The sequence below is a fragment of the Oryx dammah genome, unplaced genomic scaffold, assembly GCF_014754425.2.
Source record: "Oryx dammah isolate SB20612 unplaced genomic scaffold, SCBI_Odam_1.1 HiC_scaffold_24, whole genome shotgun sequence".
Taxonomy (NCBI): Eukaryota; Metazoa; Chordata; class Mammalia; order Artiodactyla; family Bovidae; genus Oryx; species Oryx dammah.
Window position 1 is genome coordinate 11473214 of NW_024070208.1, and position 19029 is coordinate 11492242.

The window sequence follows — 19029 nt, forward strand, 5'->3', positions numbered from 1 at the left end:
CTTTTAATGGCTGGAATGTGGACACAAGGGTAAACCAGCTTGGGCCATGTGGGTTAGAATAACACCCTAAGGGTAGCAGAACAAAAAAACAGAAAAGCCTGGGTCTCAGTCAACTTTCTAGATAAAATAACAGATTGGACTTTCATAGGAGAAACTTCATATTTATACAATTATGTGTATCTATTACCAATATATTCTAACCAATGTAGAAAGCAAGGGAAAACATTACCCCGTGATATATTCTCTGTATAAAGAAAACCCTGAAGATACTGAGACTCTGGAGCAAGCTGTACCTGAAGTAAGTGCCATGGCTGAATTTTTCAGTCACAATATACAAAAAACAAAAAATTATATTTTCTTAACATGATCTAAATTAAGGTGATGGTGTATACAATTGAAGAGTTCTGGCTCTTCTCTTTCTTCAAGGCACAAACATACCTGTTTTGGAAGAAGTACTTTGCCTGACAATTATAAAGTCCTTTTAAACCGTTCCCCCACAATTAATGGTCTGCCCAAAAGAATATTCTTGATACGGAGATTCTATGCATCAATTTTAGATTTAGAAGTGACAATGAAAAACGGTTACTCCATTAGAGACAGGCGACTCCCCACAGATGAGGCTGCTTCAGGACAAATGTCTCAGATATGGATGAAATGTTACACAACAGTATCTGTCACTTCCCCTCTCCTTTGCCTTGCACCATATTGAGTTCTCAAAGTTGAACATGTTTGATGGAATGGAAGCCTGATGAAATGGGCGACAATGGCTCAGAGTAAAAGAGAGGGGTCCTTGCTCCTATTTTGCACAAACCTACTGCCTCCGTGGTATTCTCCATGGTATTCCAGAGGTTTGGCAACTTCTGTGAATAGTGTCTTTTGTTTTTTATTATTTTAAAAAACCCAAACAATTGGCTTGTATACATTGAACCCTCTAGTTGGTTATAAAAATGACATTGATCCTTTCAAGTTTCTACTGATGGTCACATTTTCTATAACCAAAGCTGACTCCTAACACTTCCTGGCTTTATCGTACTATTTGTCATAATAAATGTTCCTTTAAATTCAGTTAAAATGATAAAAAGGGTTAGAGCTTTTATGCAAGTATGGGGAGGCCAGACTGTCATGAGTGCTCTTATCTTAGGTCTGATGAGCTTCAGAAGTCGTCATACTTGTATGATTTCAGGGATGTTATGACATCGGCCTTTTTCTTAGAAGTAGATCAAAAGTGTTCCCCAGATTTTCAACAAGATCAGGTACAAATACTTCTGCTTTATCCTTTTGGAAATCCAAATGCCACTTATCGTTTGAACTTAAAAGAACTTGAAAAAATTTGGGTCTTTTGACAAAGCTTTTCAGCCTACAGGGATAGATACAAAAGATAATTAAGGTCATTCTGAAGCTTACAAAGAGCAGGCCTATAAACATATTTACCAAAAGATGTGCTGATTAATTGGAAAACAGGGACAAGGGTACTTTCCTGTTAAGAATAGATTTCAACACTGCTAGTTGCCATTCACTGTACAAGCAAGGGTTTTATACACTTAGCAGAACACAATGAATTGAAAAGTCAGAAAACCCTGGATTCTAGTATGTTTTATTGTAACTAATCACATACAAATCACTTATCCATAAAATAATGATTAACAACTATTCTCTAGTTCACAAATATAGCACAAAACCAAAGTTATTCCCAGGAAAACCTCTTTGTAAACCAAGATATCACCACTATTTAGCTTAGGCTTTAAATCAAAGGTTGAAAATGACAAGTAGAAAACATGTTTTTTATCAATCAGTTGCATATCTTAATTCTGCAGAATTAAGACCTGGTTGAGATCATCATTGTTTTATTTCAACCTGATAAAAGGAAAAGCTATCAACAAGAAGTAACTAGCAAAAAAAAAAAGTTGGCCAAAAAATAATCCTATGGATAAACAGCTTTGTGTTAAGGACAGTACCCAGAAAAACCCTGACGTCAAATGAAACAAAATTTAGCCTTAAGCAACTCAAAGCAGGTTTGCCCTTCTGAAGGCAACCAAAAGCACGTTTGCCCTTCTGAAGGAACACATACTGGTTGGAAAAGTGAGCATCTTTACTAAAAATGTTGAACAGGAATGTCTTCTAGAATCTTCAAACAGCTCATTAAAATGTCTAAGAACAACTTGTAAAAAAAAACAAAAATACCTTTTATGTCTTCCTCTTTCTGTTTTCATCCTATGGTATTTCAATAAAAAATTCCATTCCCTACCAGAAAGATTGCATTCCTCTGTACTCTCTGCCAGAGTGTAAGAAATGTTAGCACTCTGTCACTGGGGAAAAAACAGAAGAGGAATTAGCATGTCACTGAATGAAGATTCAGAGAGAAAATTCTGACTGCGTGTAGAAAAAGTTATACATCATAAGCATTTGGTCACTGATCATGTGTATGTATCATGACAATTACATCCAACAAAACCTCCAGAAGTAAGCACTTACATTTTGTTGTATTTAACAATGTAAGTTTTGTGTCATTTATTCTCTGTTTCTGGATTTTCTTTCCCTTACATATGTTGACAGAAACAAAGACCGAAGCAGGGTTCATAGAGAAACACAGGACAGGTACAAATACCATAATAAAATAGCCTCGTACACCACTGCATAGAGAAATATTTTAGATGAAATATACTTTCACTACTGGCCCCAAATGCTATCATCCACTTATGTTATTTAACTGTAAACTTTTAATAGAAAAATACCTTTAAGCTGATAATAACATTTAGCGACTTACAAAACTGACAGAATTTTTCAGTGCTACACAAAACAATTCTATACACGACTTAAAGTTTGAAAATTCTTTGCTGGCACTTGATTTTGAGAGTTGATAGACACAATAACTACTGATTTCAATAAAATACTGTTCTTAACCGGTATATACTTTCAAAACCAATATTACTCACAAAACAGTAAAGAATAATCACACCTTGTTGACAAATCTAAGATAAACACCAAAACTATACAGCAAAAATATTTTAAGAATCACATAAACTTTTAAAGACAACGGATAAAAATTTTCACAATCATGTCCAGTGAAAAAAAGGATTATTCCTCTGATTCAATGAAGCATTTGTCAAGTATAGATTTAAAATATGAACCTACAAAGCAAGTTAGTTGTTTTTTTTTAAGATTTTTAGATAATTGGTGACACTATTAGAATGGAATTTTTTTAGATGGAAAATTGCTATTTGCAAATATATGTTATGTTACAGATTTAAACTGAAATTTCTGTTCAAAGAGAATCATGTTTTTTTGTTTGTACTTTCGGTAAGTTTATGACCATTCTATACATTGTCACAAGTGAAATCACCATTTAGTCACATTAAACATATATATAATTTTTTTTCCACAAAAGAGGAGAAAACAGAAATAAAACTTAGCAGACTATATTTGTTAGAACACATTTTGTAAAAACCCACTACTTTAAAGTTTTGGGAATCTACTACACTGCTCTGAAGGAAAATATATGCTTTCCCACCCTCATAATTCCTATCCAATCAGTTTTTTAGTGTAGAAATTAAAATTCAAGTTGAAACACTTGTGGCACAAGACAATGTAAGATTTAATCATAGAAGACTACTGATTACAATTAACTTATATTGTCAAACATAAACATACCAAACAAGTCCACACTGGACTTTTAGAACAGTAAATTATTAAATAGGTTGATTTCTTTTAAAGATGTTTAAATTCTGCAATGTGATATTATATTACTATTTCAAACAATACCCTTTCTAAGCCAAACTTGAAATTAATCAACTCTTTTTTTTTTTCCTTCCAGCAAAGAGAAAGGGTATCTCTTTAAGATACTTTCCAAAGCAGTAAAAATACCTTAGTGTTTCACTTTATCTGTAACACATTCTGCTGTGCATTTCACTGAGGGGCTACCTGAACCCACAAATCATCATCAGATAAAGAGCTTGAGCTCCCTGATTCAGAATCCAGCTCACTGAACCCACCTAAATCCCACTCAGTGCTGGATTCACTAGGTACTTCTTCCTCCTCAGTGAGAAAACTCTGACCGGGTTCAAGACAGGAAGGATAAACGCGAGCTGAGAGGCAAAAAAAGTTAGAATCGAACTGGAACAGGCCTAATGTGGTACCTATATTAATCCACTGGTCACCCCTAACATCGTATTCATACACGGTCACCCGGTTCTTCTTCCACTGCGGGGTGCGTGAGGTGATCAGCAACAGCTTTTGGCCATGATTGATAATCCGGTAGTTGTTAGTCTCTGACACCAAGGGGATGTTATTAATCTGCCTCCACTCTCCTCTGACTGGATTGTACACCTTCATGACGGGGATGTCGCAGATGCAGTAGATCTCATCGTTGAAGACACAGGCTTCCTGAAAGTCATTGCGCTTCAGAGAAACGCACTTCAGCCACATATTGTGGCTGGGATCAAAGCAGAACATGCGCTTACTGTTGAGAGCGTACAGATAGTTCTGAATGACCATCAGGTCAAAGGAAATAAAGGAATGGGGCAGCGGAGCCACCAGCGCCCACTGGTTTCTCTGGACACTGTAGCACTCCACCTCCTTCAGTTTGATGCCGGTAATGGGGTCCCGCCCACCCAAGATGTAGATGTGGCCATTGAGGTATGCCACGTCCATGCCCTCCCGGCAGAGCAGGCGGTCAGCAAGCTGCTGCCAACTATTCTGGGCTGGTTTATACACCCAGAGATCCTTCCTGGGCTGGGCGGCCAGATAGATGTCATGGTCTGGAGAGACACAGACAGCTAAGGTGGTCACAGTCCTAGTGTGAGCAAGGCAGGTCAGAGGTGATGGCACTTTGTAAATGTCCCCCGAGTATGGGTCACAGCACAGAAAGGGATCTCTGGGATGGCCAAAGAAGATCACCATCTTCTTTGCATACACACCTAGCCTCTGAGGTGGATAATCAGCCATCGGCACAACGGAGCTGCTGCTTCCGCCGCCAAGAACAATGCTAACGACACTGCTGCTGCCACCGCCGCCACCACCACAAGCAACGCAGCTAACAACGCCGCTGCCACTGCTGCCACCGCTGCTCTCTGGCTTGGGCACCAGAGACTTGCACAATGTGTCACCATACCGCATCTGCCGGGCCCCTTCAACAAGGTCCAGGCAGTACTTCTTCACCACGGTGTTGGTCAGCAGCTCTTCCACGTAGCCCCGATCTTCGTCAGTGAAGTAGGTCCAGCGGACACACTTGAAGACTTCTGCAGCGCTGGGACCCCGCTCCTTGGGAGCCGCCTCCAACCACTGCACCGCCACATGACACACGGTTTGCTCGTGCTCGATGTTGAGACTGTCCAGGCGCAGGACGGTCAGCAGCTGGGCCAGGGTCAGATCTGCCAGGGACTCTTCGCGAATTGGACTCATCTGGCTGAGCTGCTTGAAGTTGTGGGCTATAAAGGACTGGGCCTGTGATCGCAGCTTGCGATGGCCGAAGGCATCAGCAAACTTGAAGATGGCCGTGCAGTTGGCCAGGTCAAGGCGGCGGGCTAGGAAGGAGGCACAGGCTTCCCGCACGTACTCCAGCTGCAGCATGTCGGAGGCTGCATAAAGGCGCTCCACGTTCGATTCACTCAGGGACACGCGACCGGTGTAGCAGTAATCGACCAGCACCTCGAAGGACTCGGCGTCCACGTCGTGCATGGTCACGTTCTTCTGATGGCTCTCGTACATGCCGCCGGTGAACATGCTCTTGAAGTAGGGACACGCGGCCGCCAGCACGTTACGGTTGCAGGGGAAGAGGCGGCCCGTGCCGGGCCCGCTGCCGGGGGTGACCACCTCGATGGTCACATCGCAGAGCAGCCGCGCATCGTAGAAGGACTTGAGCTGGGCCAGCAGAGCTGCAGAATGGCCCGTGTCCTTCAGCTCCTCCGGGCCCGTGAAAAAAGCTGAAACCGTGGGTTTGTGAACCCTTTTGGGGCGCTTCCCGCCGCGGGGACTGGCGAGGCGGCGAGAACGCGAAGCTTCTTCCCGGGACTGCATGGTGGAGAGAGCGGCGGAGAGCGAAGGATGAGAACGGGTGCAAGGACCAGGTTCTGGCGCCTCCTCACCCTCTTCTCGCTGACGCTAAGACCGCGGTGTCTCCGGAGAGACTGCAGCACGGGTCCATTTATTTGAGTCAGCCCACTGCCGTGGTGCCGCCTCCCTCGATCGCGTAGACCGCGTCCAACTCACCGGGTTCCAGTTCCACGCCCTTTCCGCCTCAGCTCGCCCTCAGAGGACCTACTGGCTGGAAGCGAGCGATCCGCCGCCGCCGCGCCGGCACCACCAGTAGGCATCCAGGAGAACTACGGCTCCCAGATTGCCTTTCGCGCCTCGAGGCATGCCGGGACCCCGCGGACTCTGCGGCACAGGCTGCGGCACCTGCTGCGGCACAGGTTGCGGCACGAAAACCGCTTTGCATATCGGGAGTAGTAGTAGCTTCAATAGCATCGCGAGATTTGTCTCCCGTTCATTGTTTCGGATGACGGGGAGTTAGAAATGGTTAATTCTATTCCGTTCGGTTTTATGGTTTCGAACTTTGGGTTTGGAATTCAGACTAAAAATGCCCGTTGTTGTATTTATCAGTTGTCTGGCTTCTCTCAGAGCTGCCGCTTGTTTTTTAAAAACGTTAATGGCAGTGGTACCTCATAGCATTGTATGACGATCGAACTAAATTGCGTAGATGATACACGCATAAATCGCGTAGGTGATATACGCGTTAAATCGCGTAGGTTGGCTCTCCTTGCTTTAAATAAATATTTGTTGATTAGCAGAGTAATGTACTTTTATACGCAGTACCCATGATATAAAGGCTTAATGAGTTTTAGCTTTTCTTCTAGCGTTCATGAAGAATGAAGCACCCTCTCATTTGAGACCATGAGCCTGTGGGGAAATTTGAAAAACCCTACAGGTTTCTGCAGAGATACCTTTTAAGTTTTTTTGGTTTTGCTTTTAACAAATAGATTTTTAAGACCAGTCTTAGGTTTACTAGAAAATCCAATAGGAAGCTCTCATATACTCCACCCCCTCTGTTTCACCTGTTTACAACATCTTACATTAGTGTATGCCCTTGTTAAAAGTTATGAACTTACAGTGATCTATCATTAATTAAAACGTAGTTTATATTAGGATTTACTCTGTGTTGTACAGGCATGTCATGTATCTATATAACATGCATGTCATTTACATGTATGTATGGTGTACATGTATGTCATAAATGTATGTCATGTACCTATCATGACAATAATAGAACAGTTTCACAATCTTAAAAAATCCTCTGTTCAACCTACTTATGCCTCCCTCTCCTTGCCTCCCAGCCCTTCGGAACCATTAATTTTCTTATTGTCTGGTTCTACCTTTTCCAGAATATCATGCAGTTGGAATATATATTCTTTCACTTAGCAATATTCATTCAGATTAATAAAGCTTTCTATTGAATTTTCTAATAAACCTTAAAATCTGATTTTAAAATCTATTTATTAAAAAAAAAAAAAGCTTAAACCTGCAGGGTTTTTCAAATGTCTTTTCATGGCTTGATAGTTATTTCTTTTCATTGAATAATATTTCATTGTATACCAGTTTATACTTATCCATTCACCTACTAAATGGCATTTTGTTTGCTTTGAATTTTTGCAGTTGTGAATAAAACTGCTATAAACACTCGTGCTGGTTTCTGCATGGACATGTTTTCAACTCATCTTTATACACCAAGGAGTGTGACTGCTGGGTCACACGCTAATACTACGTTTAACTTTGTAAGAAAGTGTGAAAATGTTTTCAAAGGTGGTGGCTCTACTGTTTTGCATTCCCACCAGCAATTAATAAACATTCTGGCACCCCACTCCAGTACTCTTGCCTGGAAAATCCCATGGACGGAGGAGCCTGGTAGGCTGCAGTCCATGCGGTCGCTAAGAGTCGGGCATGACTAAGCAACTTCACTTTCACTTTTCACTTTCATTCACTGGAGAAGGAAATGGCAACCCGCTTCAGTATTCTTGCCTGGAGAATCCCAGGGACAGAGGAGCCTAGTGGGCTGCCATCTATGGGGTAGCACAGAGTTGGACACGACTGAAGTGACTTAGCAACAGCAGCCTATTGTTCCACATCTTCCCTAGCATTTGGTATTGTCAGTGTTTTGGATTTTATAGTGTACAGCCTTTAAACTTGCCTCTCTGGAAAAAAATTCTGAAGGATCTGATCATATTTTAAACATCTAGCAATATCTACAAGGTTGTTCAGTTGTGGTGCCAGAGAGCAGTAGGTATGAATTCTCTCAAATATGCAAATCAAGAATATTAATAGATGCTTTGGTGGTCTCATAAAGTCTGTTTCCTGTTCTGGAAGTATTGCTAAAGTATTTTCATTAATTCTCTTCATAGAAATGCTCATAACTAGTCCAATACAGCTCCTTTCACTACCATCCCCAAATTAAAGATTCTGGAATTCTAGTTATTATGGAGAATTTTAAATAAAAATACTTAACAAAGAGACTTTGTACTGAGCCAGCTCCTAAGAGCTCAGCATCATACATGCCCAAACATCCTTTGAATTAGTCTGGTCTAATGTATGCTTTACAAAAGTGTTTTTATATTTGTGTTTGTCAACATTGCCTCACTATGTTGTTGTTTAGTTGCTAAATTGTGTCCAACCCTTTGCAACCCCCACGGAATGTGGCCCACCAGGCTCTTCAGACCATGGGATTCCCCAGGCAAGAATACTGGAGTGGGTTGCCATTTCCTTCTCCATGCCTCATTATTGTTGTTATTACTCAGTAGCTCAGTCACGTCTGACTCTTTGTGACCCCATGACTGCAGCATGCCAGGCTTCCCTGTCCTTCACTATCTCCCGGAGTTCCTCACTGTAAAATCCTCAAAATAAATTGTGCTCAGTCATCAAGTTTTAACTTTTTCATATATGCCTTTAACAGTGTTATTTGCTTTTGATTGCTTTTCACACAAAGCAAAATATTTATTAGACACTGTGCTATATGGCCTATAGCAGTATTGTTCAATAAAATTTTCTGTGATGATAAAAATGTCCTGTTTCTGTGTTATCCATTCTGGTAGCCATGAGCCACATGTGGCTCTTAAACACTTGAAGTGTGGTTAATGCAACTGAGGAACTGAAGTGTTAATTTTAGAAACACAGCATTGGCAGCAACAAATTCAGTGGGGAAAGAAAAGTCTTTGCAACAGGGCTTCCTGGTGGCTCAGACGGTGACAAAGCTGCCTGCAATGAGGGAGATCTGGGTTCGATCCCTGGGTTGGGAAGATCCCCTGGAGGAGGGCATGGCAGTCCACTCCAGTATTAAAGAAGGAAATGGCAACCCAGTCCAGTATTCTTGCCTGGGAAATCCAGCAGCATTGGCAGCAACAGATTCAATGGGGAAAGGACAATCTTTTCAACAAATACTACCAAAACAACTAGATCATAATGAAAAAAAATTCACCTTGAAACTGACAGTGTGGAAGGTTATACCTAATCCCTGTACCACAGAAAAACATTGATAATTAAGAAACATCTTCAATTTCTCCCACCCCCTGGAAATCATCCTGCCATTTTGTGATCGGAAATAGGTAACCACAGCAAGAGCCAACTCATTGGAAGAGACCCTGGTACTGGGAAAGATTGAGGGCAGGAGGAGAATAGGGTGACAGAAGATGAGATGGTTGGATGGCATCACTGACTCAGTGGACATGAATTTGAGCAAACTCTGGAAGACAGCGAAGGACAGGGAAGCCTGGCATGCTGCAGTCTATGGGGTCACAAAGAGTCGGACACGACTTGGTGATTGAGCAGCAACCACAGTAAACCATCTTTTCCCACATGACTCATATTAGAGTAATTGTCCACTCTTTCTCACGACTACCATAAGGCTCACAGAAGATTCCCTCAGGCACCTGTGAGAAGGTTAAACACAGACCTTTCCATTTTTTCCTGAACCTACCAACAAGGCCAAACACAGGTCTCTGTCTCCCAGTCCTTTGTCTTAATGATGTCTTAATGATTAACTGAGATTAGAAGGGCACCACCCAGGGGGAGGACTCCTTGGTGATCCGGTTAACCACTGGACTCAGCTCGCTGGGGCGTGGGTTTGACCCCTGGTCAGGGAACTAAGATCCCACAAGCCCTGCAGTGCAGCCAAAAAAAAAAGTAATGAACCCAAAGTAGCTAGACACCAAGATACATGTTTCCTAGTCAGCTGACCAAGACATCCCCAAGTTATTAAAGCAATTCTAACTGTAAACCACTCTATAATTTGTCTATATCCTCCCTATAAAAAAAAAAATCTAAGGCAAACTCACCCTGTTTTGGATCCAAATTGTTCTCCATAATGGCAACAGTGTGAATAAACTCAGTTTCCTTACTTGTTTGGCTTTTGTCTTTGACAGTTTGGTGCCATTGTGTTAGTCTCTCAGTTGTGTCCAACTCTTCTGTGACTCTGTGGACCATACTCTGCCAGGCTCCTCTGTCCATGGAATTCTCTAGGCAAATACTGGAGTGAGTAGCCATTCCCTTCTCCAGGGAATCTTCCCAACCCAGAGACTGAACCCAGGTCTCCTGCATTGCAGGCAGATTCTTTGCCATTTGACCACCTTGTTTGGTTTTTGTCTTTGATGACACTTTGGTGCCATTACTGAAATGGAACTGGAAATCCATCTCTAGGCCCCCATCTGCTCCACCCAGGTCCTGAGGCTTTCTGAGCCTCAGTGCAGTGTCCCTGAAGTGGTTTACGCTGGAGTCCAGCTCCTGATCCATGTACTCCAGACAAGTGTCCACAGTAGCATGGGAAGGATTTGAATTTGGTTTGGGGGAGGGGGGTTGTCATCTCTTGGTTTGATTTTATTGCTAGCTATTGTTTTATAGCTCTGTGGTGATGTAAGTGAGAAGGAAAATCTAAAAAAGAGTGGACATACAGAAACTAACACAACGCTGTCAAGCAGCTATGTTGTTGTGTTGAGTCATTCAGTTGTCTCTGACTCTTTTGCCACCCCATGGACTGTAGCCCATCAGGCTCCTGTGTCCATGGGATTCTCCAGGCAAGAATACTGAAGTGTGTTGCCATTTCCTTCTCCGGGGGATCTTCCCAACCCAGGGATCGAATCAGCGTCTCCTTCATTGGCAGGCAGATTCTTTACCACTTAGCCACCAGGGAAGCTGCTGTAAAGCAACTATACTTCAGTAACAATTTAAAGAGAAAAAAAGACCTGTGGGGGATTCATGTCAATGTATGGCAAAACCAATACAGTATCGTAAAGTAAACAAATAAAATTTAAAAAAAATAAAAACAGAAAAAAGACCCCTTCCCTGAGACCAAAAGACAACCCTGAGAGTTTCTGGGATTAGGTAGCTATTGCTGAGCCCAACCCCTTGTTTTTGCACGATTGCCTCTGCCTTCTATGCCACAACAAAGAAAACAACACTGACCCACTAAACAGTGGACTCTATTTCCACATTAGTGGTTTGAAATCTAAAGAACTCTAACCTCTTCTCCCACCTCTGGACCCCTCAGTTACTCATTACCCTTTTCCCTTTCTATACACAAAAAAGAAGGACATGTATATCTTTGTTTGGGGGATGGTTATAAGCTTTTTTTTTTTTTTTCCTGTAAACAGACTACTGCAACTGTAACTAAGCTGGTACCAGAAAGCATTTTCCATATATGGGGGCCCCTTTCTTCCTCTCTAGTGACAAAGGAACTCACTTCAACAGTCAGGTTACTCAGGATATTCAACAAGTACTTCCACCACCCTCCATCCTCTAGAAAAATAAAGCAGACCAACTGTGCTCTTAAATTCAAACTAGCCAAACTACCTGAGGCACCCAACCTACTCCAAATCTTGCACTTGGTCCTAGTGATCCTCAAATCCTTCCCCTTCCAGGCAACACTGATTATTCCCTTATGAATAATTGTGTCTTATGAAAAAATACTTCAGGTCAATGAAGATTTCTTACCTCTTCTGAAACTTAAGTGACCCTAATTTGATCTAATCTAGTATCTATCCTTATATCACTTCACATTGGTCAGAATGACTAGCATCAAAAGTCTATAAACAATAAATGCTGGAGAGAGTGTGCAGAAAAGAGAACCCTCCTACTCTGTTAATGGGAGTGTAAATTGGTACAAGCACCATGGAAACAGGATGGAAGTTCCTTTAAAATTAAAAATAGAGTGACCATATGATCCAGCAATCCCACTCCTGGGTGTATATCCAGAGGAAACCATAATTCGAAAAGATACATGTACCCCAATGTTCACTGCAGCACTACCTTTAAAAGCCAAGACATGGAAGCCACCTAAATGTCCATAGACAAAGGATGGATAAAGGTGATGTGGTATACCTAGTCAATAAAATATTACTCAGCCACAAAAAAGAATGAAATAGTGCCATTTGCAGCAACATGGATGGACCTGAAAACTATCATACTAAGTGAAGTGAGACAAAGACAAATATGTGGAATCTAACTGTAAAAAATTATACAAATGAACTTATCTCCAAAACAGAAACCGACTCACAGATTTTGAAAACAAGCTAATGGTTACTAAAGGGGAAAGGTGGGAGGAAGGAGGAATAAATTAGAAGCTTAGGATCAATTTATACACAGTACTATAGGTGGTGCTAGTGGCGAAAAGTCTGACTGCCAACGCAGCAGACACAAGAGACTTGGATTCCATCTCTGGGTCAGAAGATTCCCTGGTGTAGGAAATGGGAAACCAATCCAGTACTCCTGCCTAGAAAATTTCATCAACAGAGGAGCCTGGAGCTACTGTCCACGAGGTCGCAAAGGGCCAGACACGACTGAGTGACTAAGCACACACACGTATATAAAATAGATATATAACTAACAAGGCCCTATTGTATAGCACAGAGAATGCTACTACAACCTATTTGGAAAATAAGCTACATAGGAAAAGAATCTGAAGTTATATATGTATAACCGAATCACTTTGCTATACATCTGAGACTAACATTATAAATCAACTATACGCCGATAAAAATTTTTTTAAACTATCTATCCTTAAATACTGTTTTATTAACTACACTCTTATTTATCATCAACAGGATAGGTTTCCTTTCCCACCACAGCCCCTACATGAACTCCAAATTGGAGATTCAGTCTTCCGGAAAAAAAGAGACCAATCTTGAACCCAAATGGAGGAGATTTTACACTGTGTCCTAACCAACAATACTGCTACAAACCTACACGGAGCACAACATGTACTTTATGTTTCACAGTCTAAAAAACTGCAAAACAGTCACCCTGGGAAGAGGCAGAGGCTTATTCCTTCCGGGGTCCCCTTCACGTGCTCAGCTGGGAGGGTGGCAGCTCAGTATTTTCTCCAGCAACTAAAAGAAGAGCGAAGTATGCTCCCCCAAACCCCCAAGCCCTCCCTTCTAGGTTCTGATAGAACATTCCAAACCGCAAGCAAAAAAAAAAAAAAAAAAGGAAAACCATTCCCATTTCTCAGTTAAGAGCCTAGAAGTCACCACTCTGCCCTAATAACAATTAAAAGGCTGAATGGACTGAAAATCAACAACTCTTCTTGGATCCTGGAGGGAAGGGAGGACACAGGGCACGCTCCCTCCCCAAGTCTGGAGAGGCAAAAACACGGACTGCTGGCTTACCCGAGCACAGAGCCAGCAGTAGGGGCCGAGGCAGGAACCGGTGCTGACGTCGGAAGACTCGAGATACAGTTGCTAAATTTCTAGATGCTCAGTGTGGATAACTGTAGAGTTTAAAAACGCCAGAGAATCCAGTCAAAGCAGGGGTGCCTCTGACTCCCACAGCTTGAGAGTTTTCACAGTAAACATGGGAGAACAATCCCCTCATACTTCCCAAGGGTGAGGGGAAATGGAACCTGTCCTTAAATACCCCAGGGCTCTCTCTTAATGAGGCCTGCCCCCAGGAGAAATTAGTTAAATCAGAGCCTAGTCTGCTGGGGTCTTATAAGAGCCTCACCTAGGGGAGGAGAAGTAACCAACTCCACTTAACCACAGCCTTCACGTGGGAAAAAGGAACTACACGGCTCCAGCCCACTCAGTCCGATCTACGGGGAAGAAGCGAAGGTCGCTCAGTCGTGTCCACCTCTGCAAACTCCATGGGCTGGAGCCTGCCGGGCTCCTGTGTCCAAGGAATTCTCCAGATGAGGATACTGGAGTTGGGGTGGGGGGTGGGGGGGCGGGGAGGGGAGCAGGGACTCTACCATCTGAACCACCAGGGAAGATCACCCTAAGGGGGAGGAAGACAGTTAAAAAAAAAAAAAAATCAAAACATTTGAAGCTCACAGCTGAGGGATCTAGGTGACCTAGAAGGCTCAAACCTCATCGTGACCAGTAGGACCTCCCCTGCCCCACCTGGCCACCACACTACTGCAGGCCTACTTACAGCAGTGCCTTTTACCTAGCACGTCAAGTCTGGCTATCGAGGAACAATTGTAAAGGCCAAACCACATATTTTTTTTGGACCAGGGGAGAAAGTGTATTTTAATTGTATACTCAATCCATTTGGACTTCTCTTGTGGCTCAGCTGCTAAAGAATCCACCTGCAATGTGGGAGACCTGGGTTTGATCCCTGGGTTGGGAAGATCCCCTGGAGAAGGGAAAGGCTACCCACTCCAGTACTCTGGCCTGGAGAATTCCAAGGACTGTACAGCCCATGGGCTCCAAAGAGTCGGACATGACTGAGCAACTGTCACTTTCACTCAATCCATTTTGTGTATTTCAAAAGGCACGACATTTTCTACATTTATCAGTGAAGAAAGAAAGTAACTTTAAAAATCAGCTAATGGCAAACAAATTTCCTTGAGAGCTACAGACACATATATAGTGCATCCTAAAACGGGAGGAGCAAGACAGCTTCTCCCCACTTTCGTAAGTTTCATTAAACACTGGACCTGCTTAAGGGCCAAGAGAAAAGGCAACTTTCACAGAGTATATATTAATATATCTTAGTTCCACCGGCCGGGGATAGAATCCGGGGCCCACAGCAGTGAAAGCACCAAGTCCTAACCACTGGACGGCCTGGGAATTCCCCTCAAGGATTATATTATTAAATGAGGCATTCACTGTACTCCTTTCTGAGAGTACCATGTGGGGAACAGTTTTCTAAACTAAATTTAGGAAGTAGAATGTAGAATCAGTCCGTCCTCCTCCCCTTAAGGGCTGTCCAATGGTTAATGAATTAAAAACACAAGACTAAATAAAACCAAATCCTATACACACTTCCTGCCCCACACCCCAGGAAAAGGAAAAAAAAAAACACCAAGATTCCCAGGCGGCTGTAGTGGTACAGAATCTGCCTACCAATGCAAGAGACACAGGAGGTGTGAGTTTGATCCCCGGGTTAAAAGATTCCCTGGAGGAGGGCATGGCAACCCACTCCAGTATTCATGCCTGGAGAATCCCATGGACAGAGGAGCCTGGAGGGCTCGCAGAGAGTCAGACGCACATTCTAGATTCCTTTCCCGAGTGGAACTCAGGAACACCTTCAACCACCCAAATCAGTCTGTTACAGAGCCATCACAAGTGTGTCTTGCTTTTAATCAAAGCAACGGCAACAAATTCTTTTTGGAAATAACAAAACAAAAACTAGCACTGATCATTTTTCTGACAATCCACGATTACTCAAAATTCACTGGTATTGAGAGAGGGAAGGAGGCCATACCTATGGGCCTTGTCTCACATAAGTGCATGCAGGTAGGTGCAGTTTTTGTTATTATTGCACAAACAGATTTTAACTGGTAATCCTTAGTTTGATTGAAACATTGCTTGTAGGATCATCTGGACACGAGCTATGCAGAAACACCCCTGGAGAGTTGTTGACCGCAGCACACACCTGTGGCTGCTCTTCGGTTCTGGAGTCTCCAGGGCAGCCAAAATTGTTTTGTTAAATACATTTTTTGTGCCTTTCTGTGTGAGTACAGGACATGCCACATACTTGGCAAACTACAGGCCACACAGGCCAGTTTTTCAGCAATCTCTGAGGTGATGGGATTCTATTCATTCTTGGCAGGTTTCTCAACAGGAGAGGGGTCATCTCTGAGGTCAGTTTGGGGCCTAACAAGCAAGAAAGGAGTGGTGAGTTAACTTTGGCACTCACTTTTTAAAAAACAGTTATTCATTTGGCTGTGCTGGGTCTTAGTTGTTCCATGATGGATCTAGTCCCCCAACCAGGGATGGAACCCAGGCCCCATGCATTGGAAGCCCAGAGTCTTAGCCACTGGTCCACCAGAGAAGTCCCACACACCCATTTTTCTCTCACATTTTCAAATGAGGATGAAGGGCCCACTGGAAGACAGACTAGAAATATATCTAAGTAGGTAAATGTTAGTCACTCAGTTGTGTCCAACACTTTGTGACTCCATGGACTGAAGCCAGCCAGGCTCCTCTGCCCATGGGATTCTCCAGGCAAGAATACTGGAGTGGGTAGCCATTCCCTTCTCGAGGGGATCTTCCCAACCCAGGGATCGAACCTGGGTCTTCCACATTGCAGGCAGATTCTTTACCATCTGAGCCACCAGGGAAGTTAGAACTACATTTGTTTGTGGGTAACTCAGATCACTGGAGAAGGTGATAGCACCCCACTCCAGTACTCTTGCCTGGAAAATCCCATGGACGGAGGAGCCTGGTAGGCTGCAGTCCATGGGGTCACGAAGAGTCAGACAGGACTGAGCGACTTCCCTTTCACTTTTCACTTTCATGCATTGGAGAAGAACTGGCAACCCACTCCAGTGTCCTTGCCTGGAGAATCCCAGGGACAGGGGAGCCTGGTGGGCTGCCGTCTATGGGGTCACACAGAGTCGGACACAACTGAAGTGACTTAGCAACTTAGCAACAGCAACTCAGATCGTAATCTGTCATCATCCTCTTGCCCTGCAGTATCAAAAAGTCCAAGAGTATATGGCTGTCCACTGATCATAACTGTTGACTGTATAGTTGTCAAAAACAGTCAGTACATACTCAGATGGAAATTTGTTTGTTGTGTAGGATATCAGAAGACATGTTTTGCCAACAGCACCATCATCCACAGCAACACAGTCAGTTGTCTGCACTGCTGACACTTGTGTATCTGCTTTAAATCTTTCGCATTTGATGATGACTTCAGCTCCTCTGCCCACAAAAACCACATGTTGATGAGACATAAGAACCAGATATGGCAGGAATGTTGGAATTTATCGGTCCAGGAATTGAAAACAACTCTAAATATTATGGTAAGGTCTCTAAGGACAAAGTTGACAGCAGGCAGGAACTGGACAACTGATGGGTAAGCAGAGAGAAGCAAATTCTAAGAAAGAACCAAAAAGAAGTGATAGGGGTTCCAATTAAACATGGTTACATAGGAAAATCCTGACTTCACCTCTTCCCATGGACACACTGAATTGATTTTTAATTTCTTTTAAATTTCTTCTTATTTTAATGTTTGGCCACTCTGCATGGCACATGGAATCTTAACTCCTTGACCAGGGACTGAACCAGTGTCCCCTGCATTGGAAGATGGACTCTTAAACCACTCGGCCAGTAGGGAAGTCCCTTTATTATTACCATTTTTTTTGAGACGCCGACTTTATGTGGAACAATTTCCTCTGAAAGAAACCTAAAAACCGGCAGAGAAACCCTTCACACCTGGTAAACAACAAGAAAAGCCACAGTGAAGCAGGTGGGAAAGGTGGAGAGATGGTCTCACCATAAGCCCCTCACCCCCAGCGCGGGTACCCACAAAGAGAGGATCTCAACACCTGGAGCTTCTCACTGAGGAGTGAAGGGTTTGTACCCCACACTGGACACCCCAGCCTTTAAGACCGGCTCCTGAAAGAGAAGCCCCCACAACATCTGATTTTGAAAACCAGCACGGCAGACCACACAGGAGACACAGAGCTCTAGCAAACTGAGGGCTGGTGTGCTGAGCCACCGGTGCCAGGGCCCAGAGCAGAAGCAGCCCTTTGCCCAGGCTTTTTGTGAAAAGGACTTCGCTGCTTTGACTATGTTGGCCTGAGGGGCAGAGGCCTGCTGGGAAACTCCAGGGATGGAGACTGGCAGCTGCGATCTTCCTGCTCTCCCTCTTTTCTCTGACTTTCATTTCTGCTACTTTTCTTTCTTTTCTTCCTCTTTTCGGTGGATGCCATCTTTGCTTCCCCCGACTCTTGCCACCTTGCTCCTGCCGGTAGGTGGATCTCCACCCTGCGGTGCTCCAGAACACCAGTATCTCCCAAAGGGGGACTTCTATATATGTCCAGTGTCCCTGTTTGTATACGAGCCTCCCAGGTGGCACTAGGGGTAAAGAACCTACCTGCCAGTGCAGGAGATGTAAGAGATGCAGGTTCGATCCCTGGGTTGGGAAGATCCCCTGGAGGAGGAAATGGCACCCCCCTCCAGTATTCTTGCCTGGGAAATCCTATGGACAGAGCCTGGTGGGCTACAGTCCCTGGGGTCGCAGGGAGTCAGACACGACTGAAGCGATTAAGCACGCACACCTGCCCGTTTGTATTGTGTTTTTGACCTCTATCATTTCTTTACTTTTCTCTGTTTCATTAAGGCTTTTTCCTGGAGGTTTTATCTTGCTTTGTTTGGAACATGTTTCTGGGTTGCTTCATTTTGCTTGACGTTGTGTTGCTTTCTGTCATGAGATGCCACAGTCACCTCTCCCTGTCTTGCAGGGCTGGCCTTGTGTAGGAGATGAGAGCTTTATTGTTCGAGCTGCCCTAGCTCTTCATTGTTTCTCAATTCCTTTGTGAGTCAAGCAGTATTTTACTTTTAATAGCTCCCAGTGGTTGAGGGTGTGCCAAGACCAGCCAGTGCCAAAGGAGAGGCCTCGCATTTTCGGGCCCCACAGGACTGTAACAATCATTTCTTGGCAGGGAGCTGCACCGATAGCAGACTAAAATACTTCTCTAGGCTTTCTGAGAAAGAGACCTGTTTTCTTTGTTCAGGAGTTTTGGCCTAAAGAATGGGCTTCCGCTTTGACTCGCTTGTACGGGCCTATGGAGATGCTCTTGGGGAATGGAGACCCCTGAATGCA

General features: G+C 43.6%; 1 protein-coding gene and 1 pseudogene across 1 annotated transcript; both read right to left on the reverse strand.

Annotated features, from left to right (window-relative positions):
• Positions 1-2203: 2203 nt before the first annotated feature.
• Positions 2204-6601, reverse strand: LOC120883166 (kelch repeat and BTB domain-containing protein 6). The gene has a single exon (XM_040267164.1). It carries the CDS (start codon positions 6010-6012, stop codon positions 3904-3906), a length of 2109 nt encoding a protein of 702 aa, XP_040123098.1. The 5' UTR covers positions 6013-6601; the 3' UTR covers positions 2204-3903.
• A 9160-nt stretch (positions 6602-15761) lies between these two features.
• LOC120882893 lies at positions 15762-18828 on the reverse strand (annotated as a pseudogene).
• Positions 18829-19029: the final 201 nt, after the last annotated feature.